Below are 25,170 nucleotides of genomic sequence, written 5' to 3'. Positions count from 1 at the left end.
GTTTGTGTCGGAAACTATTCTCAGACTGTTCTTCCTTCGTGGACATAACAGCTCCGGATTTTCGGTGATGTAAAACATGCTACTATGCCTTTTGAAATTAAAGTTCACAGTGTATATTAATTGTCTATACATAGAATTAATACAATAACAAAATCAAACGGGTTCAATGAAAGGGTATACGTTCCCTTTAAATACAGTAGAAACTATTGTTAATTGCCAAATACCAGTCTTCACAGTTGGTGTATCTCAACATATGCATATAATAACAAACCTGTGAAAATTTGAGCTCAATCGGTCGTCGAAGTTGCGAGATATTAATGAAAGAAAAAACACCCTTGTCACACAAAGTTGTGTGCTTTCAGATGCTTGATTTCGGGACCTCAAAATCTAATCCTGAGGTCTCGAAATCAAATTCAAATATTGTAGTGGGAAATTGCTTCTTTCTCAAAAACTACGTTACTTCAGAGGGAGCTGTTTCTTACAATATTTTATACTATCAACAGCTCTCCAATGTTCGTTACCAAAGAAATGTTTATGCTAACAATTATTTTGAGTAATTACCAATAGTGTCCAGTACCTTTAAGGTAAACATCTTTATTAAACCTGTTGAACTTATCAAGGTCGACTGGGAATTTCAGAACAGAAATGTAATGCTCTGGGCCAGTATTACCTTACAGTTCCAGAATTCCAATCAGCAGTCTGGAGGTGAAGACTAGCTGCTCTAGAATGTGGATGTCGTGGGCTCAACTCCAACCCGAGACGCCTTTGGATATTTATACTTGATGCCAGCACTATTTTACATGACAAATATTTTAGCCAAAAGTTTATGAAGTAAACAAAAATACTTGGTTCGTTTTGTTGTTGTTGTTGTTGTTGTTGTTGTTGTTGTTGTTGTTCCACTATATTGATCTCCTTACTCCACTGGTTTGATACGGCTGATCACACAATGCAACTGTTTTGACAGCTCTCCCAGTCATGCGTAATACCTTCAAAATGTCCACAACATTACCAATGAAAAGTAAAGTTGTGCTCGCTTCCCTTTTTTCTCGTGAACGTGGAGGCAAAGTATACCTTTGGTTTTGGGAGACGTTCGATTGTTTGAATCCTATATAAATGTAAATTGTACACTAAAACTAACTTGTGAAAATCTCATTTTCAAAGGTGGTCACGTTTTTGAGATATCGCTGAGTGGTTTCATGCAGGAAGAATAATCCCAAATAGGAAAACACAATCTAAAGAAACGTTACTGCAACAACGCTTTTCAGAATCAAACTGTTGGGTTAGCTGCTGTAGTACTATAGGCTTGTAACCAAGAATAGTCACCACAGTAGGTTGTCCGGCGTATCCGACGATGACGTCTTCCTTTAAAGGCACTGTACGCGTTTGGTAACTGTCAAAGACCAGTCTTCTCACTTGCTGTATCCCAACATAAGCATAAAATAACAAGCCTGTGAAAATTTGGGCTCAATTGGTCATCAAAGTTGCGAGAAAATTATGAAAAACACCCCTTGTTGGACGAATTTGTGTGCTTTCAGATAGGAATAACAGACTTCTGGCTAGAAGTCTTTTGCCTTTTTAGTGAGAAATTACCTTTTTCTCAAAATCTATGCTACTTCAGAGGGAGCCGTTTCTCACAATGTTTTATACTATCAATAGCTTTCCAATGCTTGTTACCAAGTCAGTTTTTATGGTTAATATTGCGTAATTACCAAACGTGTACCTTCCCTTTAATCTGAACATCCCCCCCTATTGTACAGTTGAGTAATAATCTTTTGCAAACCAGGGAATTGGAAAAGGCAATTGTGTATTGTAGGTATATTCCCTTAAGGTTCAGGAATAGTTCACGTGCAATAGACACTCTTCAAGCTTGTCAAATTCGTAGCAGTATACGAGTCTTGCGTTAAAGGCAGTGGACACTATTGGTAATTACTCATAATAATTGTTAGCATAAAACATGGTAATGACTAATGGCGAGATGTTCATAGTATGAAACATTGTGAGAAACGACTCCCTCTGAAGAAACGAAGTTTTCGAGAAAGAAGTAGTTTACGACTTTTCCACGAATTTGATTTCGAGACCTCAGATTTAGAATTTGAGATCTCGAAATCAAGCATCTGAAAGCACACAATTTCGTGTGACAAGGGTGATTTTTCTTTCATTATTATCTCGCAACTTACGACCAATTGAGCTCAATTTTTCGCAAGTTTGTTATTTTATGCATATGTTGAGATACACCAAGTGGGCGGACTGGTCTTTGACATTTACCAATAGTGTCCAATGTCTTTAATAGAGAAGTACGGAATGTAACAGAATCCCTAATGAATGCAGTTATTATTGGTTCTCAAATAACTTGATTTCATTGGTTTGGATACACATGCATATTTGGTTGCCTAAATTTCGATCGAGGTTGTTACAATTATTGTTAAAGGCAATGTACTTTTGGTAATATTGTCAAAGACCAGTACCCTCAATTGGTGTATCCTACAGTATGCACAAAATTGAGGCTGTTACATGTGCTTTACAAAAAATATAACTTAGTTGTTTGTTAATAACAGGGCATACTTTCGCTTAGTGTCAAAGACCAATATATGGTGTATCCTAACACATGCGTAAAATAACAAGCCTGTGAAACATTGAGCTCTATTGGCCATTGAAATTGCAAGCATGGGAGGAAAGAAAAACACCTTTTTTAAATATATTTTTGGCTTTCAGATCCCAGAGAAAGAAGGCTTCAAGCTTGAAGCCGTCTCAGATTCAAATTTGTTGACGCACTCCGACCAATGTTATAAAACGAATTGAGTCCGGAGGGAATACCCCAACAGGCAACATACAAAGGCCCTTTTCGAAACCACGGCTTCGGCTTTGGTTCGGCTTGAATTGAGGCTCCATTATCTCGTCTGAAGCCACGTGCACGTATACGCAATGCACGAGCTATATTGTCAAAACAATCTGCGGGGCCAAGCTAGCCTGAGCCGAATCCAAAGCCGAAGCCGTCGTTTCGAAAAGGGCCATAGGAACTGATAATAATTGTCACGAGATGTTGGTCCAGCTAACATGGCGTGACGACATTTTAAAAATCACTTTCATTTCACATGTTTGGAGGCATCCAATATGCCAATTATTTTCTGGTCGATTTCCAATTCGACAAATGGAAGGGAATTTCCTTTTAAAACAATACTCCCGTTTTATAATGACCTACAGCCTTTTAATAAGCCTTTGCACTTTTCTAATAAACACCTCTTTCTATAGGCACTGTTGGACACGTTTGGTAATTACTCAAAATAATTATTAGCATAAAAACTTACTTAGTAACGAGCAATGGAGAGATGTTAATAATAATAAAACATTGTGAGAAACGGCTCCCTCTGAAGAAACGTAGTTTTTGAGAAAGAGGTTAGTATTGCTCACCGAAATGATCCGAAAAACTTCAGGTCTGAATCTATTTTCATGCATTTGAAAGCACACATTAAATTGTGCAACGAAGATGTATTTTCTTTCTTTTAAATGTAATTAAAATTTCTTGCAACTTCGATTACCAAGAAAACAAATTTTTCACAGATTTGTTATTTTATGCATGTGTTTGGGATACACCAAATGAGGATACTGGTCTTTGACAATTATCAATAGTGTCCAGTGTCTTTAAACAAAGATTGTTAAATTGTATAAAGGTGTCCAGTCGTCGATTTCACCAAACTCTTTTTAACTTGGGATTAATCTTAGGACTTAAAGCGAGTTAAGTTCCGCACCCATAGACATTTGTACGCATTGAACTCACCATTCTCGTCCTAACTCGAGATAGGATTAATCTTAGCGTTTCGTGAAATCGGCTGCTGCAGTGCCTTCAAACGTTGAAAGGTTAGATGTATACTGTTTCTTGAAAAACATAGACGGGTCCTAATTGGTACATATACCGCCTTGAGATACGTCTAGCTGTCGATCGATCAATCATTTTGCTGTACACCGTTACATATTGTATTGCAACCAGAGGGGCAGTGTGTTTCAAAATCGATATTAAACTATTTGTAGGTCTTCAATAGAAAGCATTCTGAAACTTGGCAGGCGTTCGAGTGTCAAATGAAGATAAGAGAAAAGGCACGGTCGACCAAGAGGGAAGTCTCAAGGAAGTCTCTGGGTCAGCAATGGGGGTTATGCAATGGTGTAAACATCAAGAATGAAAACTATGGACATTTTGACAATATTACACTTTCGGTGCTGTGTATTACATGATACATACACGGCAAAAATTGCATTGTTAAAATTTACAACATGTGTTCTATCACGCAAAGATACCAAAGATATAATCAAAATCAACACCAAAGTGTATAAAAATAACACTAACTATTTTTGCAGAAACAATATCTAGTAGGTAACCATTACATCGAACACACACATGGAATTGCAACCCACCTTCTCCAGCAGGACAGCGGCAATGCTTTTTGGAGAGGTACGCCAATGCAAGATGGATATACACCCGGGGAGTCCCCGGGGATTTCTAATTTAAATACATTCAAGTTCATGATGTTCTAAAAAACGACAATACTATCTTGTGCTGATCCTCCCATAGTTTTTACCTTACAGTTCTTGATAAATTGAAATTTCACTGGAGTGTGGCTGCAGAGCCAGACAGAACGTGTAATTAATCTAATCATGTTCATGGTCTATTGTGCACCTAACAATAGACATCCACATGAATTTATAATAATGTGCTTCATGTGTGATCAATAAGCAATATCGCTTGCTATGACATGCTGGCATTTCTTCGCCTTTACAAATGCAAATTGTATCGTGTATTATAATAACATGGCTCCAAGTTACCATTATACCACACGCTGTGTGCCGGTTAACCACATCATGGCGTGACCAGCCGTGGGAAAATTTCTCTGATCAGGTGATCATCACAGTTGCCAAGTTATAAATTAGTGTGGTGTGTTGTGTCCTTGGGCGTAGTAATGAATTTAATAACATTACTCGCGCTCAAGTTCTCAGTTTCCATTCATTGATTTTGGCTGACGCAGCCATGGTCTACCGGTATACTGTTTTTTCAGTGACTCTACCACAGCCAGCCACGTGGTCACGCTTTGATGACGTAGGGTGTAAATAAAGGCACGCTTCTTTGAAAATGTGTATACACAGCTACGGGTTCAAATGCAGTCATCGGCAGACACAATTCATGTACGGTTGCAGAGAGCACGCGTAGAAAGCTCCCTCCAAATACCTCTCAGAAAAAAATACCGGCAAGTTTCTTAAATAATACAACACACCAACTATAGCAGCATTGATGGAAAACCAACGCAGTGAATAGTATTAACCAGATATTTTTAAGAGAACCTAATTTAAGATGTATATTTACAAAGGTGCATCTTTATTGTCAACTTTGATGAGTGTGGTGTACATTGGTGCTCTGGCGTTACCGTTAAATACTGATGGAAAGACCGGGTTTATCAGCGTGAATCGGCAAAACGGAGAGCGGGTCATCACGGCGCACATCGGCGGCATTTCGGCCATCGAGACGGCAACCGGCGAATTGACGAACCAGTCATTGAATGATGGATTCTTTACTGACGACGAGAACAGCCGAGTCCAGCCGAGCTTCATATTCCGCGAAGTCACAGACGGATTTGAGATAGCTCGGGTTATATACGACGGGAACTACACCGCTAAAAACTTCTTCGTCTCGTTGGATAAAGAAAGCATTCGTGATCTCCAGACTAGGGTGAAGTCGAAAGCACCTCAGGCAGCCCACCATCATGAGTCCAAGACAAAGCACCCAAACAATTGGTCTTTTGACACTGTGTCCACGCTACCAGAGTATTTGCAATACATGTACAATGCTACTGATGTCACCACTGTACAATTCAACGGCAGCTGGACGAGCGTACCGACCTTCATTCGTTCCATGATAAGTCTAGACTACATTAAATCCCAGTGCAACAAACTTTTCAGCAAGTTCCCCAGCCGCACAGTGTCAGGGGCAACTAGAAGGCACCGGAGGGGCTTGTTGACCTATCCAAAGACCCTATGGTGTGGCAAGGGCACCGAGGCGAAGAACTACGATGAGTTAGGAGAGGACAGGTCGGCTGATACCTGCTGTAGGGCACATGACACCTGCCCTTACCTACAAATCGAGCCGATGGATAGCAAACTCCATCTGCGAAACATTGCTCCGTACACTATCAGCCACTGCAAATGTGATAAAATGTAAGTTTTTCATCTTTGTACACTTTTGTTTTTGCCTTCCCTAACATTGTATGAAACTAGCTTATCTCTAGCTGTATTGTTGTCTCAACCCCCCCCCCCCACACCCCAACCCCACCCCCCAAAAAACATGTGAATGATAAAAATAAAATAAACTACAATAAGTAAAGTAAACAATAAAGACATTGTGAAAAATTGTTATTATATCCCCAGTGAATTGCCATAAAAATTTTAAAATAGTTATGCTCAGCTTACCCAAGGCCATTGAATTTCTGGAAAGAGTAATTCAAGTTATCAAATAGTTCTTTAAAAGAATCATAATAGGACTATTATTATTAACTGTCAATTTATCTCCATTATTGGAAACAACCCGCATGGCTTAGCAGCCTTGCTCTATGGTTAGTGTCAGACAACAATAGTTGAAGGTTGTTGGGTCCATGCCCCCATTATGGTTCTCTACACAAACCCTGTATGTCATCAAAACTATTTGGATAGGGAATTGTATAAGCATTGTGCGATAAAGTACATATTTGAATACTTTTGTGTTTATCTCGGAGTGTTTATACACATAGATAATATCATGTATACCTGGTCCCATGTACACAATGAGTTCACCATTGGTTTCGATGCTTTATAGCTTCTATTGTTTTATTACTGTCATCTAGATATTTTGCCTTTGATACCAGTTTGGAATTTGGCACACCGCAACAGTATGTCATTAGATAGATATCTGGGCCCAATTTCATAGAGCTGCTTAGCGGCCGATTTTGTGCTAAATGTGTGATTTCCATTTCATAGCGCTGCTATTAACAGTAAGCACACGAAAAGGCATGCTAACCTTCCGGTGCTTACCGCACGAAAATAATGACGTCACAAAGCAAATCCATGGTAAACGCACAATATGGCCGCCCAATTTTTCTGCTCACCTGTGAAATACGCTTGCACCTTAGCAAATTTTTCTGCTACAGTAAGCACGAAAACTTGCTAACCATTAAGGAGCGATACGAAATTTGGCCCTGGTATAGGGATATTGCAGTTACCCTTTTAAAAATGTTGAACAACAATCTTTTTTCAAAATCTACAAAATTGTTGTTATTTTACGTATATCTACCTAAATCTACGATGGCCCGAAGCCAACATATCTTTCTCATGACATACTTTGACTATGTGCCAAATTCCATGTTTTCGTCAACAAAAGAATAATTCCCCTAAATAGTTTCCCTATCTCTGCCTCACTTATATAAACAAAACAACAACAAAATGCAGGAAGAAATAATGTTTGAAAAACGGGATACAATTTGTGTTCTAAAAAAACACAATACAATATTGTATCTGGTGGCATGGTTGGCCGGTGCGTAATGAGAGTTCACCTCTCACCGAGGTGACCCTGGTTCGATACCCTGCCAGGGCCATATGTGAGTTGAGTTGTGCGTCGGTTCTCTGCTGTGCCACGAGGGTTTTCCAGACTATCCGGTTTTCCTCCCTCGGGAAAAATCAAACACTTTCGATCTTGGCTGTGCTCCGTGGTCATAATGGGTTGATGTGGCTGGCGCCCTTGCATGCATGCATGCTTCTCGAACACGTTGTAGCCGCGTAGCTGCGAGTATTAGAGGATGAGTTAAAGGCTCACAAATTATTATCATCTTCGAATATGTTGCACTCTAATAGCGTAATGATCGATTACCTTGAGCAAATTAACAATTCCTTTGTAGGCCTTTTGGTCATATCTTTGGATTCTGTGCCCATTTTATCCTTATTTTTAAACTTTCTTTCTTGGTGGATTTGACTTCAAGAGCCACACACGAGGTAGCTTCTATGTACCTCTGAAATGTGGCGGGAAATTTGTATAGAGCAATATTAAAAATGTCTGCCCTGTTGTTCCTCTGTTAACATAGTCGCTCCAGATTTGCGGCGATATCTCAAAAACACGACGATGTTAAAAAAAAAAAAACTGAATTTAATTTAATTAAAGTTTTCAGTTATTTTCTTTTGAGCCACACCCAAAATTTGGCGTGGACATAACCGCTCCGGATTTTCGGCGATATAATAAAAACGCGACGACGTATTTAAAATCAATATAAATTTAAATTTGCAGTTATTTGTTATGACCCACACCCACAATTTTAGAATATTAACAAAACCAAAGTATTGACTTTTCTGAATGGCCCCTGAAGGTATGTCAACTTATTGGAGTGGGGGTTGATGCCTGACACTAGAAACTGCTGATAAAAATACACAATTCAGGTCAATTTTACTATAAGTCTGTGGGGAACAAAAGTTCATTGACGCCTCTGTGGACGAAAGAACCAGCTGTGACGTTGCTCACGTGTGTAAGTTCATTCTTACAAACCGCAATAAAGTCGTCGTGGCATTCCAATATAAAACACGTGATTTCCTGTACAAGGTAAACAGTGGCGTGATCGCTGAGAAGTTCAGTCATGCGCTCAAACATAAAACTCGACCTTCTTTGCCAGCGTAAAAAAACAAAAAATTTTGGAGACCGCCAACATTAGGGTAAGATAGCTCAGCTGGTATGGCACCGGCACGTTTAACCGGAGGTTGCGTTTTCAAATCCCGTTTTACCCAATTGTGCTTTTGATCAACCCCAAAATAAAATATTTTGGTATACTGTAAACAAGGCTGCCCGAAACCGCTTCCGCTGAAGTTTTTTGAAGGCGCAACTGTAAACAAGGCTGCCCGAAACCGCTTCCGCTGAAGTTTGGCCCTATAGGCTGAAACCCCGAACAATGTCTGTTTTTCTGAGAAGATCTTTATCAAAATTGGTAAAACGCCAGTAGGCCTGTTCCTATACGGGGACCTTAAAAGAAATAGGCCGCCATGTTTTAATTAAAACAATGGAAAAGTGCACGCGTGTATGTAAAGGCCGCCATGTTTTATTTAAATCTACGGCACGCGTGTATGCAAAGGCCGTTATGTTTTATTTAATTAAAACAGTGGAAACGTGTACGCGTGTATGCAAAGGCCGCCATGTTTGATTTCAAAAACCAGAAACGTGCTCGCGTGTATGCAAAGGCCGCCATGTTTGATTTAAAAAAAACAGAAACGTGCACGCGTGTATGCAAAGGCCGCCATGTTTGATTTCAAAAAACAGAAACGTGCACGCGTGTATGCAAAGGCCGCCATGTTTGATTTCAAAAAAACAGAAACGTGCACGCGTGTATGCAAAGGCCGCCATGTTTGATTTCAAAAAACAGAAACGTGCACGCGTGTATGCAAAGGCCACCATGTTTGATTTTTAAAAAAAAAACATAAACGTGCACGCGTGATGTAAAGGCCGCCATGTTTGATTTCAAACAACGGAAACGTGCATTTTTATACGTGCTGTGCACGACTCTGAGCCAAACTATAGCTCTTCATTTACATCAATGCTAGTGAGATGGCTGTCTTGTGCTTGTGACGTCATTATGCGTGGTATCGTGAATTTGAGTTAAGGTAGTAAACGATGTACGACAATAGTTGGCTATTTTGAATGTGGTTTAAAGGAAGTGGACACTATTGGTATATACTCAAAATAATTATCAGCATAAAATCTTACTTGGTGACGAGTAATGGGGAGAGGTTGATGGTATAAAACATTGTGAGAAACGGCACCGTCTGAAGTGCCATAGTTTTCGAGAAAGAAGTAATTTTTAACGAATTTGATTTCGAGACCTCAGATTTAGAACTTGAGGTCCAAAAATGCACACACCGTCGTGTGACAAGGGTGTTTTTCTTTCATTCATATCTCGCAAGTTCGATGACCGATTGAGCTCAAATTTTCACAGGTTTGTTATTTTATGCATATGTTGAGATACACAAACTGTGAAGGTTAGTCTTTGACAATTACCAATAGTGTCCACTGCCTTTAAACGCACAGTTCCGTTCACAATAAAACAGCCACAAGAATCTGAAAAACGGTTTGCATGAATTCTATGGTAGGACTCCGTCAGTGCACTACAATTTCTAGAACACGAGATACACTTGTTATATCCCATCCGAAGGACAAAGCGATTGTGGTAAAATATCTTGCTCACCAGGGTCACAAGTTTCAAAGAAACACGATTTCATGTTCACCGGATACATATCAGTTAAATCCCTTATAATTAGCATTGTAAATCTGATAAGTTATCTTCGCAGAAGGATAAATGATTGTTTTTGGCTTACTTGTATAAGATTGCAGTCAATATTTGCTGATCGCCTAATCATGAACATAGCAGTGACTTTACACCCGAAATGAAACCAAGGTAGATTGCAAGGTTGCGGAAACATGTACACATGGATGTCTGTTTAGAACCAGAATCATTAAGGGTTACATGCAGTGGACACTATTGGTAACTACGAAAAATATTTGTTAGCATAAAAACTTACTTGGTAACAAGAAAAACGTAGCGAGCTGTTTATAGTATAAAACACTGTGAGAAACAGCTCCCTCTGAAGTAACATGGTTTTCTATTTTGATTTTGAGACCTCCGAATTAGAACTTCGTGTGACAAGGATGTTCTTTCTCTCTGTATTATCTCGCAACTTCGACGACCAACTGAGCTCAGTTTTCACACTTTTTATTTTATTTTGTGCATTATGTTGAGATACACCAAGTGAGAATACTGGTCTTTGACAATTACCAATATTTTCCAGTGCCTTTAATACTCTTCCAATAATTGTTCTGGGAACTTTTACGTGTACTACCAATCATAGTACACGGGACCTGTACGGCTAAATGTCCCATCCGAAGGACGAAGCAATTGTGGTAAAGTTTCTTGCTCAAGGACACAGGTTTCAAGACCGAGTCTTAAACCAACACTCTGCTGATCAGAAACACCAGACCTTGAGTTCTGTGCTCGTAACAACTCGACACAGATGGTTTAAAAAACAAATGAAAGATCTTAAACGTCTGAAGATGTATTTTTTGACAGACTGAACTGGTACACCACAGAGTGCGTCCGCAGCCTGTCCCCTTTCGTGATTGTTTGATTGCAGTATATTGGTGTTTTAGTGGGGTTTTTCCCTTCCTGTTCTGTTATGGTATGATCGAAAATTGTGACGATAAGTTCAAGCGTGTTCTTCATAACTAATTGACGTGGTGGCGATCGATTTCTCTATCAAACCACCAAACTGGCGTGGTGTTTATTAAGTCTGTATATTTTTGTTCTTTATAACTCAGCGGGCTGAGCTTTCAATAGTCTGCCCAAAAAAACCCAAGGCGAGTTTCGAAGTGTCAACATACTGGCACTGCACGGGGGGTGGGGGGGGGGGGGGGTAAAGAGAGGTGAACAAACTTTCCAGACCGCAAAAGTACATTCAATGAAACATTCTACTATATGCAGATATCCCGGATGTTGGCACACCTCCAAAATACGAAGTACAATAAGGATGTAGAAATACGGCAACGTTTGCTTTTGTGCTAAGCTTTCAACCACATTAAAAAATATTTAAATAGGTCGTCACTGAAAGGCCTTTAGTCAAGTTGCATTCCCGTCTCGTCAAATTGCATTAACCTTTCCAACACCCCGTGGGAAGTATAGTCATTAATCGAAGAGGTCAACAAACTTTGATAGTAATATGACGATCTGATATTGAATGGGTAGCCTTGCTCAAGGCAATCGCATTTTTCACTCCGAAAAGACGCCGGTGTAAACCCACCCGTATACACTGTGCTTACTGTGTGTATTCACACCGCACGACCCAACCTATAATACACCGTCACATCGCTCAAAGCACACCGTACGACTACTGCGCACAAGTCATCCGCACTCGTACCACTAACCCGCATGCGGATAGCGTACGGGGGCGTCGTGTCGTGCGATGTGGTTACACACTTCAGCGGCGGTCTTTTTTTCGGAGTGAATAATTCCACTTTCTTACGGCCGACGCATGCGGATAGCGTACGGGGGCTTCGTGTCGTGCGATGTGGTTACACACTTCAGCGGCGGTCTTTTTTTCGGAGTGAATAATTCCACTTTCTTACGGCCGACGCATGCGGATAGCGTACGGGGGCTTCGTGTCGTGCGATGTGGTTACACACTATACAGCGGCGGTCTTTTTTCGGAGTAAATCATTCGACTGCCTTGAGCAAAGCTATTGAATGGGCAGCCCAACCCCCAAACTCACCCCTCATTGAAGACGCTTGAGTGTTCGTGGAGACCAGTTGAATTTAAGTTCTAGTTTCTCGTCTAGTGACTTGATCTACAAACAAAAAATGAGCCGATACTATCTGAGATGACTCTAGGTCTATTGTTGGTGCCAGGTTCAATATACTTTTATAGTATAGTATTACCAGTTCCTTGCTCTATTATTATTGAATGTCGACTTGCTATTGGGAGCCCAACTTCCAAACGCCCCCCCCCCCCCCCCAGTTGACGGTTGAAGGTTCGTAAGACCAACGGAAAATTAGATTACGGAGGAAACTTTCATAAGGTTTCTTAAACAGTTCCACACGGTTAATTTCATACGGCTTCAAAATGATACAAATCTAAGACGACTTAGAATAATGTTGAATAATTTAACTTTTCGGTGCTGGCAAGAAAGTCATTATCAACTTGCATTGGTCCTCAATTATGTCGGTCAGTTCTAAAAGACAATGTTTGCAGACATTGTCATGATTATTGGGATCGGAGTTTGAAAACCGAACTAAGCTTCAAATGGGTCAGATGTTTCCGTGAATGCGCCTATTGGTGGTACGCTATAGCTGGCAGGAGCATGGTTCTAGTTTATATGCATGTTGATGTTTAACCCTCTAGTCCCTGCACCGCCCGAGTTTCTGAAAACCAATTTTTCAAGATTCTTGCAGTAAACAACTGGAATCGTAGTTCAATTTTTAAAAGATAGCTTAATATTTAATTATTTATGCACAATTTTTTACCCTTTCGGTAATGTTTGTATAAAAGTACAAGCTCCCATTGGGAACAATAATCGGCTCTCGAATATTTTTTTGTAAGGATAAAATGGACACAATAGCTTTTCAAGGCTTTTATCTGACTCAATGCTCAAACTAATTAAATGCGAAGGCGTTAGTTTTCGACAATATCAATATTAATGATGAATAAATACAGTTTCCTTTGTGTTTACTAATTGGTATGAGCTAAATTATTTCATCGTCATTAGCTTCGAGAGCCGATTAATATTCGAGAGCCGATTATTGTTCCCAATGGGAGCTTGTACTTTTATACAAACATTACCGAAAGGGTAAAAAATTGTGCATAAATATAAGATATCTGTTAAAAATTGAACTACGATTCCAGTTGTTTACTGCAAGAATCTTGAAAAATTGGTTTTCAGAAACTCGGGCTGACTAGAGGGTTAAAGGGACACGTTGCCTTGGATCGGACAAATTGCTCTAAAGCATTTGAAAACCGTTTGTTAGTAAATTTAATGTATATGGTTGTAAAAGTGGGATATAAAAATCCACACAAAAATGCCTCAAAGTTGCACGGTTTTCCTTATACCACGGCACGCCATTTTGTGGAGTCAAATGTTTGACTCCTCAAATATGGTGCGAGTAAGTTCTTACGGAGCTCTGGAAGTGCCACCCAACTGGTTGTGATCCGGAGATAACTTTCTGCAGGATAATGACAAAACGTAAGATGACGACATCCAGAGGTACGACTTCTGGAATGTAGAATGCCTTCCTAATATTTTCATCCATGAAGTCGACTTCGTCATCCCGAGATAATTTATCTTGGGGTGTTGACATCTAAGCTTCATGCTCTACATGCAGTAGACTTGTGGACAAGTCGTTAATGGTCCCACGCGGTGAGATAGTCAAGTTGTCACTGCTCTGGCGCGAACTGCTGGTTGCCGACTTCTACTCCACATAACGGGGAGTAGAGTCGGGCAGCGCGCAGTATAGTCGCGCAACCAGCAGTTCGCGCGGAGAGCACCGCTGCAACTCGACTATCTCACCGCGTGGGACCATAAACGACTTGTCCACAAGTCTATACATGTAGTCGTCTTATCTTTGTTTTTCCTCTGTCTCTCTCTCTTCTCGTACAGGTTCCATAACTGTCTAAAGAGAGCGGACACCCCCGTGGCCAAGGGAGTCGCTGACGTATTCTTCAACAAATTGAAGCTCAAATGTTTCGTCACCCGACTGAGAAAACAGTGCCTGGAGACTGATTGGATCGGCTCTTGCCTCCGGAGGGAGAAGACCGAAACGGCAGTCATTAGGGATGCTCGTCCCTTTCCAGAGGGTAAAAACTTTACAAAGGAAGAGAAAGCTTTGAGGCGACTGAAACGCAGACAGCTTCTGGAAGAACTTAGTTGATTCAAGTCTATAATATTATCATCATAGTCTTTCGTCGCTACTTAATAAGTAGCGACGCTGTGTTTTGTATTAGTCACCGATAGAGGGCGCAACATGGACTGATTCCTAGTGGAGGCTGACTCAGAGGGACTGGCTCAGTTAATGAATCTGATTCAGTTTGATCCACATGTGTGACAGATATTTCCTTTCCAGTAATTCGTGTTGCTTTCTCAACTAACTTTTCGCAAATACCCACGCGTAAATCTTGGAATTGAGTGCATTGTGGTCTAGTTGGTGATCAAATTTGATCCATAGCTATCCCACAATGCACCCCATTCAACAGTTTGCGCTTGCGCAATAGTATTTGCTAAAAGGTCCATGAGCGTCGCCAATCAACACTAACTTCATCTAAGACAATTTTCCTTAAAATTATTGCAGTAGCTTACTGAGCTTGTGTTTGCTGAGGTTTGTTGTACAAAATAGTCAAGGAGTTTTAAGAGTCTTTTGTATATTATTGTTTGAAATATTTCAGCCATAGATTTTTGCAATGGTTTCCAGCAAAATTTATTTCGATTTAGGCATATTAGATATGTTTTTTCAAAGATAAGGGAGATTTTAGCTGAACGTTACGCGAGCAAGTACATGAACGTGCACGCGAACGTCACATAATTGTGTTGTTTCTAGGTGACGTAACCACTTTTGGGCTTTTTTCATCCTCACTATTCGACGTCTGCACGTACGTACCTGACGTAAAAAATTGTAACTTCACGTAAGTTATGTTCACAGTCACGTATTTGCTTGAGTAATGTGCAGCTAAACCTCCCCATTACTAAAAAAAAAAAAATAGCCGCGTTAGACTGACAGATAAAAGGTAGTGGTAGCACTGAAAGATTTAAAACAGCACAACAAACTGCATGGGCTTTCGTAGCAATCAGATGCAAGTCTGTGTTAGCCTTTAACCTTCCTTGGTTTGCAGAATGTGGAGGACAGAACGGAGTTATTTATAAGCAGTTGTAAGGAGCACAGAATCTCTGAAAATTTTGCTGTGTGTCTGATAAAATTGTATGCCACGCGCGCACTTGTTGAAGTCAACATGTTGTAAGTTAGTGTGTATACACTCTATTACCGAAAAAATGCGCAATAAAAAATGCTCGCTCGGGTGAGCCCCGACAGGAGCTAAACGAACGACCACTCACCACTCTCGTAGTGACGTCATGCACCTGGGGCCAGCCCCAAGTGCCCACTCCTCAAGCAGGGCACTTGGGGCTGACCCGAGTGAGCCCCTTGAATAACGTCAAAGCTATTTGAACGCACCGGGGCAGTCCAGGGTCGACACAGAGAATCTAAACGAACGCACCCACTGTCACAAAACAAAATGGTGGTCATGAGAGAGTTTGTCGTTGTGACGTCGTGTACCCAAGAGAACCCCCAAGCATGTCTTGGGGCTGACCCGGCTGGGCCCACTGATTTCTATTTTTATACCGACAGTATATAATTATACATGTAGAGATCGGTGGCTGAGCCCCAAGAATAGCTAGAACTATTCGAACTTACAGGGGAGACCTTGGTCGACACAGGGAAGCTATAATCGAACGTACCCCGTATAAAGCACTTTTGGTTTGGGTACATTTTGTCTGTGCCAACAAAACGGAGCATAACTTCTATAGTGTCCACCAAATCTCAAAAAGGTTATAAGTGTATATTATAGCAACACCTTTATCAACGGAGAATAAAAACTTGTTGATAACCTGTGGTTAATTTCATAACGCTGCTTACGATAAACAAATTTTCGTGCTAAATATAGACAAAATATTTGCTTAATTGTAAGTGTATTTCACGTTAGCAATAGAATAAGCAAGAATGCGCATCCACCGTGAGTTTTTGTTGTTACGTTATTTATTTTTAAACATTTAGTTGTTAGCAGGCCTTGTCGTGCGCTTGCGGTTAGCAGCGCTATGATTACGAAATGGAAATCAAACATAATATACATAATCGCCATGAAAAAGCAGCTCTATGAAATTGGATTCGAATGTAGGAAAACTGACTTGTAGCTTGCCATTAATCTGTACGGCAAGGGAACGAAGGATGAGGCTTGCTGGCCACTGTGTCCGCCATCCAGAGCTAGCTGTGAGCCCCTTAGTTCTTTTGGAACCCATCAATGGAAACAAGAGCAAGGGCAGGAGGAGACTAACATTCGTAGATCAGCTGAAGGAGGACGCAACACAACAAGAAACAACTGCGCTTAGGACGCTGATGCTGGACTGGGATGCGTGGAAGACGACTACCAGAGTTTCCCGAGAAGGCGTCGGCTAAAGACATCCTCTCACTCAACTGACTGACGGTGACGATTTGGTCTTTAGAATGGCCATGAATCAACTCTGAAAATGCTGTACATTTTCTTTTATTTCTAAAATATTTTTTCTATTCTCTTCGGTATGTTTTACAGAACCTAGGCCTACTAGTGAAAGTTGTAATAAAAAATAGTTAATGTTGTGTAATAATTTGTGTGCCGTTTTTTGTGTGTCGAGTATGAATATAATGTTGAGTAAGTTTTAAATGTTTGTAGAAGTAGTATAGGTTTTCTTGGTCATTTTCGGTAAAAGTACAGCCAATTTAATTTGCATGCGTTCGAATTTAAACAAAAATTGCCAAACCAGTTGTTTCTGTGTTTCATATTCAGAATTCGTACATTCAATTTCGTGTTGTGTCATTCGAATTCCTATAGCAATGTGTTCAATTTAGCATAACATTCAATATTAAGCAAAGCTGGTTGGATTGGAAAACCATTGGAATACTGTTTTTTGGAATGTTAAGTTGGATGTTTAATTTGTTAAATCGAATGACGCAACATTATTTTTGCCTATATAGGCTCAAAACGAAATTGAATGACCAATTTAAGCAGCATTCAATTTCGCACGAAATAGAATGGTTTGGTGGTTAAATTTCTTCTCATTTGCCGAAATTGACACAGAAAACCTATACACACAGTTGCTGTTGCTGTTAATCAAAATATCAGTAATACATCTGATATACTTGTTGTTGAGGTGGTGGAATGTCTCACAATCCAAAGTAGGATTACCATCCGAATGAGGAGGGGCTCATATTGGGCAAAATGCAGACAACTTCATATATACATGTCAAATTATTTTAACAATTTTCAGCACAATATTGTTTTTATTCAGTGACACCGGAGCCCAATTTCATAAAGTCTGGTCAGTGCTGGGTGAGTACAAAAACTTGCTAAGCACAGACAAATCTTGCTTAGCAGGAACAGGAATACCAGCTACTTTTCCATAAAGTTTATTGTTGCGACTGGTGCTACACCAAGTTTTTGTTTAGCAAAGAATTTTCTGCTAACCGGTTTTATGAAATTTAGGCCCAGTTTCAGAACTATCTCGCTTCACTTTGCATGCTCTTTTGTTGGTTGGACGGGTTGTCATGGACGATTGTGCAAAAAGTAAATGTTAAAAACAAAGACTATACAGCAAACTCACACAAACGGAACACAGTCCTTCTATTTATTGAATGCCGGAATAATGAATACTCGAGAGTTCCAAGACTCCTCGAAATTGTTTTTATCAGAAAATACATTCAAATAAACTTTATTTTTTTAACAGCCGTGTTGATCCCAAGAGGGCGCAATACCGAGGTGTGTGCACTTTCGTACCTAAAAGCACAACCAAATGCTTACCAGAATAAGGTTACCAGTCAAACTATTACGTGAGATGTACAATTTGTTGTGACTGGTACCCTGCTCATTGCTGCCTAGCAGAAGACATGGTCTTGCTCATTGATATTCCTTGCCAAAACAAAAAGGGTCGATTTTTGCCTAGAATCGATTCCATGTTTTGTTATCTTTATGCTACTTTTGCCTATCGATAAGCGTTATGTTTTCAAAATTTAGTGTTCTTGAAAATATCGACTTTGGTAACCTGCTTGTGTTTCGGTTACTTCTATTATTCGGAAATCGGTATCATTGGGTCTGTTCTTCGCGCGCCAGACTATTTCCAACGACGAGGCGAGTGTCGATGCGAAGTGATCAATTTGAGGCCGAGGTAAATGTCAATTATTTCTTCATTAACCACCACTCTTCCTTCTTCTAAATGAATCGAACATTTCTTCAGGTATTTCTCATTTGAAAAATTCAACTGATCTTTGCATAGGTTGTAATACTTCAACAAATTATGAGTTTATTTTTTAGGTAAGCGCGGATTCACTTTTTAAAATGGCGATTTTACCCGCGCCGTATAGCCTACGTTACACACGTTACACTGCATGCTGTTTGAATTTCCGACCCATACTTTCAAAGTATTTTTTGTTTTTTTTCTAGAGATATCAAATGAATCTTTAAAGCCAGAAACAGACACGTAGCGACAAACAAAATTTGTCAGAATCACAAAAAAAATTACCACCCTCCCAAAAATTAATAAAAAAATAAATACAATAATATTCTGTTAATAAACCTATACTAGGGAGGCCGGCACTTTTCATGTTTTTTTTTACGAACCCCACAAGTTTGGTACCATTGTAAAGAGAATTTAAAGAGAAATTCAATGGTGTAAAAATCAGCTTCATAGCTGAAAGTATAGAGAAGTTATGGTAATTTAAAGTTCAAAAATAGGCGTTTTCTGTCTGTAAGTAGGGAGGCCGGCACTTTTCATGTTTTTTTTTAAAGGAACCCCACAAGTTTAGTACCATTGAAAAGAGAATTTAAAGAGAAATGCAATGGTGTAAAAATCAGCTTCATAGCTGAAAGTATAGAGAAGTTATGGTAATTTAAAGTTCAAAAATAGGCGTTTTCTGTCTGTAAGATTTTACTGACGCAAATCCAAAATCACAAAATTGTATGTTGGGTGGCCATAACAAAAATAACTTCAAATTCATCATACATGAACTAAATTACCTTAAAAATCAATTTGGAGGTCTCCTTTTATGTAATCTTCCATTAATTGGTATGTGTACAGCTGCTCATCTTCGTCATATTTGATGTTGAACCAAGATGGATATCCAGGGACCTATTAACAAAATTGTTATTTTAACAATTTTGTTAAACAAGAATGTGTGCTTACATTGTACCAGCCTTTATTTTCGTCAATATATGCTAGCCACATGGAGTCTTGCTCCTCATCTGATATATCTGACTCCGAAATATCTGTATATCTGCATATTAATTGTACAAAAAAGGTAATTATTAATTGTACTTGATTTGTCAGGGCCCTTGAAAAAGTTCATCATAAACCATAGATGGGAAGCAAATTCATCCTCTTTTAGTCTAGAGAAAATAAATAAAACAAATTATAAATAACAAAAATTTAAGTTTGTTTTATTTATTATTGAATTAAATTTAAATGTTTATCATCAACAATGTCATTAAATGGTAAAGAAATTGTGGTATAAACAATGTAAACAAAAAGTATAGGCCTTACAACACATGCACTGTGTTGACTGTTGTCAACAAAGCCTGAATAAAATTCCACTCACAACTGCAACGATGTTTTTGGCGTTTGCCATTAAGGCCGAGTTATAGTCGGTCGCGCGATGGTCGGGCGTCGGAAATCTGGACGCGCGATCATAAAAAGACACGGTTTTTAGGCCTCAGTCTTAGGATTGCGCGCAAGATTTCCGTCGCGCGACCGACTATAAACCGGCCTTTAGACCTCCCCATTAAAATCGCCCATGCGCCCATTTTGCGCCTTCGTTAAAAAAAATAAAAAAATGTATCCTTTATTGGTGAATGTATAAGTGTTCAGAAAAACATAGTTTCATATAAGTTTCATCGACTCCTGATGTGTGTATTTTAGAGTTCTTTAAGTAAAAAACATGGTAGAAAACTGTACCTTTTTTGGCCTCTTGCAAACAGTCTTGTTAAGGAGTCACCACATTCGCGAAAGTTGGCATGTCACACATCAAACGAAAGAGCTTGCTTTCTTCTACAAAATGATAAACCATAGATGGGAAGCAAATTCATCCTCTTCTAGTCTAGAGAAAATAAATAAAACAAATTATAAATAACAAAAATTTAAGTTTGTTTTATTTATTATTGAATTAAATTTAAATGTTTATCATCAACAATGTCATTAAATGGTAAAGAAATTGTGGTATAAACAATGTAAACAAAAAGTATAGGCCTTACAACACATGCACTGTGTTGACTGTTGTCAACAAAGCCTGAATAAAATTCCACTCACAACTGCAACGATGTTTTTGGCGTTTGCCATTAAGGCCGAGTTATAGTCGGTCGCGCGATGGTCGGGCGTCGGAAATCTGGACGCGCGATCATAAAAAGACACGGTTTTTAGGCCTCAGTCTTAGGATTGCGCGCAAGATTTCCGTCGCGCGACCGACTATAAACCGGCCTTTAGACCTCCCCATTAAAATAGCCCATGCGCCCATTTTGCGCCTTCGTTAAAAAAAATAAAAAAATGTATCCTTTATTGGTGAATGTATAAGTGTTCAGAAAAACATAGTTTCATATAAGTTTCATCGACTCCTGATGTGTGTATTTTAGAGTTCTTTAAGTAAAAAACATGGTAGAAAACTGTACCTTTTTTGGCCTCTTGCAAACAGTCTTGTTAAGGAGTCACCACATTCGCGAAAGTTGGCATGTCACACATCAAACGAAAGAGCTTGCTTTCTTCTACAAAATGATGACATCATCTATGCAAACCCCCCTAAATCTCGCGAGATCTAGCCTAAAACGCGAGTTGGCATTAGGACCAGAAATCAAGATGGCCGCGCCCAAGAGTTGACGCGTCGGTAAGTCAGCGCTGATTAAGCGGGATTTTCTTGAAATAATTCATCTCATAAACCATACCCATTGGGACAAAAAATAACACAAATGAAAAGATCAATCTTTCATCTACTGAACTATTGTTTAAATTCCTCCTTTTGATGAATGAAAAGGTCAGCAAACGCTGATTATAAATTTTGTTTTTTACACGCTTACAGATATAAATCTGAAAACAGTCGTTTCACTGGCCTCCCTACCTATACTGTGTATACGCATATACACGTACATGTTCATGTATGGTCACAAATTGTGCTTGCAATATTTTCCCTCAAAAAGGGCAAATTTGACGATATAAATTGTGCAATAACTTTTGTTCTAAAATTCCCAAGACCTTGGGAGACCCCTCATTTTAAATGGCATGTAATGCCCTTTAACATGAAATCAAAATCAGTTTGATCAGAGCAACTTCAAATTTTGATGAAACTGCCTAACAATATCAACCATCAATGACAATGTCAATACTCAATGACTATCAAATAACTAAAATTAATTAGATAGAATGAATTAAACAATAGACAGAAAAAATTCCAGAATGTTTTGAGCAAATTACCAGCAGCTGAGTTCGTTGCTCATTCTCCATCAACTAACGTCCGTTGATGCCAGTTTTTTAAATAACCAATATATAAAAAATTCAATATCGAGTTTACTCGATATATCAAAGGATGAAGCCAACTAAAAACAGTTCTACAAAAAAAAAACCGATGACCGACAGTTTAATAATTGGGTTATTTTTAACGATTTTTTGCCCCGCCATGCTCCGTTTTTTCTTCTTCTACCAACAAAGAAAAGACGTGATTTCGTTGCCACTTCTGCTCTCTAGGCAAAGAGAGAAAGTCTGTCCCTGTATGATTGACACCATGTCCATAGGCATGCTCCTGTTTCGGTGTAGTTTGTTTACACAAAGGTACCAATATCATATGCGGCTAAAACAGTATCAACATATTTTGATTAATATTGAAGGAAATATTTCTTATATTTTTTTTTGCATGTTACAGGAACCAAGTAGATGTCTGAGACCTGCAGTTGATGAGCTTCCTATAAACAATGTACAAAGAGTCTGATAAATGAACTGCTCTCTCCTTGATAAAAGGTAATACGAAACTCCTGAGTCGTGAACATTAGATTAGAACAGATGTTCATTCACAAATATATCATAGTTTCCTTCATTTCTTGGCAAACTTGCCACCTTTCTTCTATTGTACCTTCTACTGGCAACCGAACTGTAAAATTGAGTGAACTGTATGTTGTGGGGGGGGGGGGGGGGGAATTAATACTGTTTTTGGGAAAATCAAATATCAAATTTTCCTTGCATCAAAATTTAACACCAAGAGTGATAACTAGTAAACACAAATTGTAGTGTGGGGGTTGTTTTGCTTTGCAAAGTTTGTCATAAAAAAAAAAACCTGAAGCCAAATTTCCTACCATTTTCACCTTTTGGTTGTGTGGCAGCTGGTAAACTTTTTGCAGCTGTTTGCAGCCGCTTTGAGCGTTATTTTTGGTACAAGCTGATTCAGGTCGCTATGGTCTCTAAAGTATTCAGAAACTTAGTACACAGAGATTCACCCGAAAAAGAGTGGAATTGTCACCTACTCGAGTCCTCAATCAACAAAATAACCCCCGGTGTACAAACAACAGAAACATGGGCCATATTTTTTATTTTGCCTGAATGGTTGAAAGATGTTGAGATGACTTGAATGGGGCCCTCTGGTCAAAGCATTATTAAACGATTGCTGCAGATGAAGAAAAACCACAACACACCTCTTTTACATAATATTGTTTATTCTTGTTAGCTACAGACAGATGCCAATGTCGGATGAAGTCTACCCCTCCAAAAGTAGATGCATGATGTCCATGCTGCCCAGTGTCAAAGTACAACGATGTCTTCCCAAACAAAAGGTAAGAACCAGTTTCAACATGGAGGTTCAATAGTGTTGCTTATTTGGACTATTTAAAATTCTGGCCTAACATAGGCCACTAAAAAATATGGTTTTATAAACATACATGCTAAAGAATCAAGGATGTCTTCATCAACAGTTAAATTGAACAATATCAACAACCACATAATTTGAGATGCATCATGAGAAGTGTAAAGTTCTTCTCTCTGTAGTTTTTTGGTGAAATTCTCTGTATTTTTTGGTGAAATTCTCTGTATTTTTTGGTGAAATTTGATTAAAACAAAACCTACCCACCCCCTTCATTTTTTGAACAGGTGTTTTTTCCTGCCATTGGTGGCGCTTTTCATGGTTCCCAGCACTAAAGACCCATAAAATCAAATGGTGAAATTAAAACTGAATTACCACTTCCTCAGAAAACGAGTGTAAAAGCAGTCTGTGTTGTGATAAAAAATTTGTCAAATCATGAACTTGAAGATTGTTTATCTCCGCTAATGTGAAACTTCCAATGCGTGTATCCAGACCTCACAGCGCTGTTTTCATGAAAACTCTGCATTTTTGCTGAGCTTGACACAAATCAAAACAAGTTTTGTTTAATTATGAACCCATTTTTAGATATATAGAAGGAAAACGAGTGTGTATAATTGTAAATCATTACACACTCAGTTTTGTTTTAAAACAAAAGAACAAACATTTAAATCTTGCTTGAGGTGATCTTTATTGATAAATCTCAAACTACCCTTGTGCTTATTACTTGTTATTGTTGTTACTTGCTAAATAAGGCTTTATTGTTTTATTTGTTTGTATGATACAGCGAGGGTTGTCGTCTCCACAGAGATCTACACATCACTCAAGTAGATGTCTGAGACCTGGAGTTGATGAGCTTCCTAACAATGTACAGAGAGTCTGATAAATGAGCTGCTCTCTCCTTGGTAAAAGGTAAGGGAAACTCCCGAGTCGTGAACATTAGAACAGCTGTTAGTTCATAAATCTATCATAGTTTCCTTCATCCATTGGCAAACTTGCCACCTTTCTTCTATTGTACCTCCTACTGGCCACCAAACTGTAAAATTGAACGGGGGGGGGGGGGGGAGTGACAAAAAAACAAGTTTCAACATGTGGGTTCAATAACTAATAGCGCAAGATGTTGCTTATTTAGACTTCTTATAATCTTGGCTCACAAGGTGCTAGGGCCAGAAGCACTGGGGCGAACCCCTTCTCTCTTTGATAAGTGCACTGGGTTCTTTTACATGCGTTACACAACACACGGGACCAACGGCTTTACGTCCCATCTGAAGTACGAAGCAATGGTTAAGAGTCTGGCTTAAGGTCACAGCTGATTCAGGCCACTATGATCTCTAAAGTATTCTAACACCTTAAAACCTGTGCCATTATTCTAGAACATGGAGTTTCATAAAAAAGACGAGTATAATCATCACCTGCTCGATTCTTCAACCCCCCCCCCCCTAAAAAAAAAAACTAAAAAACAGTGGACATGCGAGAGAAAAAAAAATATCACAGAAACATGGGCCATCTTTTTCATTTTGCTTGAATTGTTAAAATCAAGTGTTTTCAGATGACTTGAATGCCGCCCTCAAATCTGAAAAGCCTTATTAAATTGTTGCTGCAGATGAAGACGCACAACAACACACCTCTTTTACAAGATATTGTTTATTTTTGTTTAGCTACAGACGGATGCCATTGTCAGATGAAGTCTACCTCTTCAATAGTAGATGCTTGATGCACATTCTACCCAGTGTCAAAGTACAGCAAGGTCTTCCCCATCAACAGGTAAGAACCAGTTTTAACATGCGTGTTCATTAACTAATAGTTCAAAGTGTTGCTTTTTTAGACTTTTTATAATCTTGGCTCAACAAAAACCACAGACAAAAAGGTTTTATAAACATACCAGCTAAAGAATCGGGGCTTTCATCGTCATTAGTTAAATTGAACTATATGAACCAGCATTAATTTGAGATTTTGGGACAGCTGAATTTTTTTTTTTAAACCAATTTGATTGAGTTTTACTCAATTGTATGTAATTATTACACATG

At 39.0% G+C, this 25,170-nt stretch overlaps 1 protein-coding gene across 1 annotated transcript; it reads left to right on the top strand.

The window, feature by feature from the left end:
- The first annotated feature begins 4,615 nt into the window (after positions 1–4,615).
- On the top strand, positions 4,616–15,683 carry LOC117290611. The gene is made up of 3 exons (XM_033772072.1): positions 4,616–4,632; positions 5,355–6,198; positions 14,185–15,683. The coding sequence occupies exons 2-3, from the start codon at positions 5,378–5,380 to the stop codon at positions 14,453–14,455; spliced, it is 1,092 nt and encodes a 363-aa protein (XP_033627963.1). The 5' UTR covers positions 4,616–4,632; positions 5,355–5,377; the 3' UTR covers positions 14,456–15,683.
- The last annotated feature ends 9,487 nt before the right edge of the window (positions 15,684–25,170 follow it).

The sequence above is a fragment of the Asterias rubens genome, chromosome 5 (genome assembly GCF_902459465.1).
Source record: "Asterias rubens chromosome 5, eAstRub1.3, whole genome shotgun sequence".
NCBI classification, from domain to species: Eukaryota; Metazoa; Echinodermata; class Asteroidea; order Forcipulatida; family Asteriidae; genus Asterias; species Asterias rubens.
This window is presented reverse-complemented; position numbering and strand designations above follow the sequence as displayed.

Coding starts and splice junctions, on each gene's coding strand:
- LOC117290611 (XM_033772072.1), top strand. CDS start 5,378: ATGAGTGTGGTGTACATTGGTGCTCTGGCGTTACCGTTAAATACTGAT. Junction 6,199..14,184: donor CACTGCAAATGTGATAAAAT/GTAAGTTTTTCA, acceptor CTTCTCGTACAG/GTTCCATAACTGTCTAAAGA.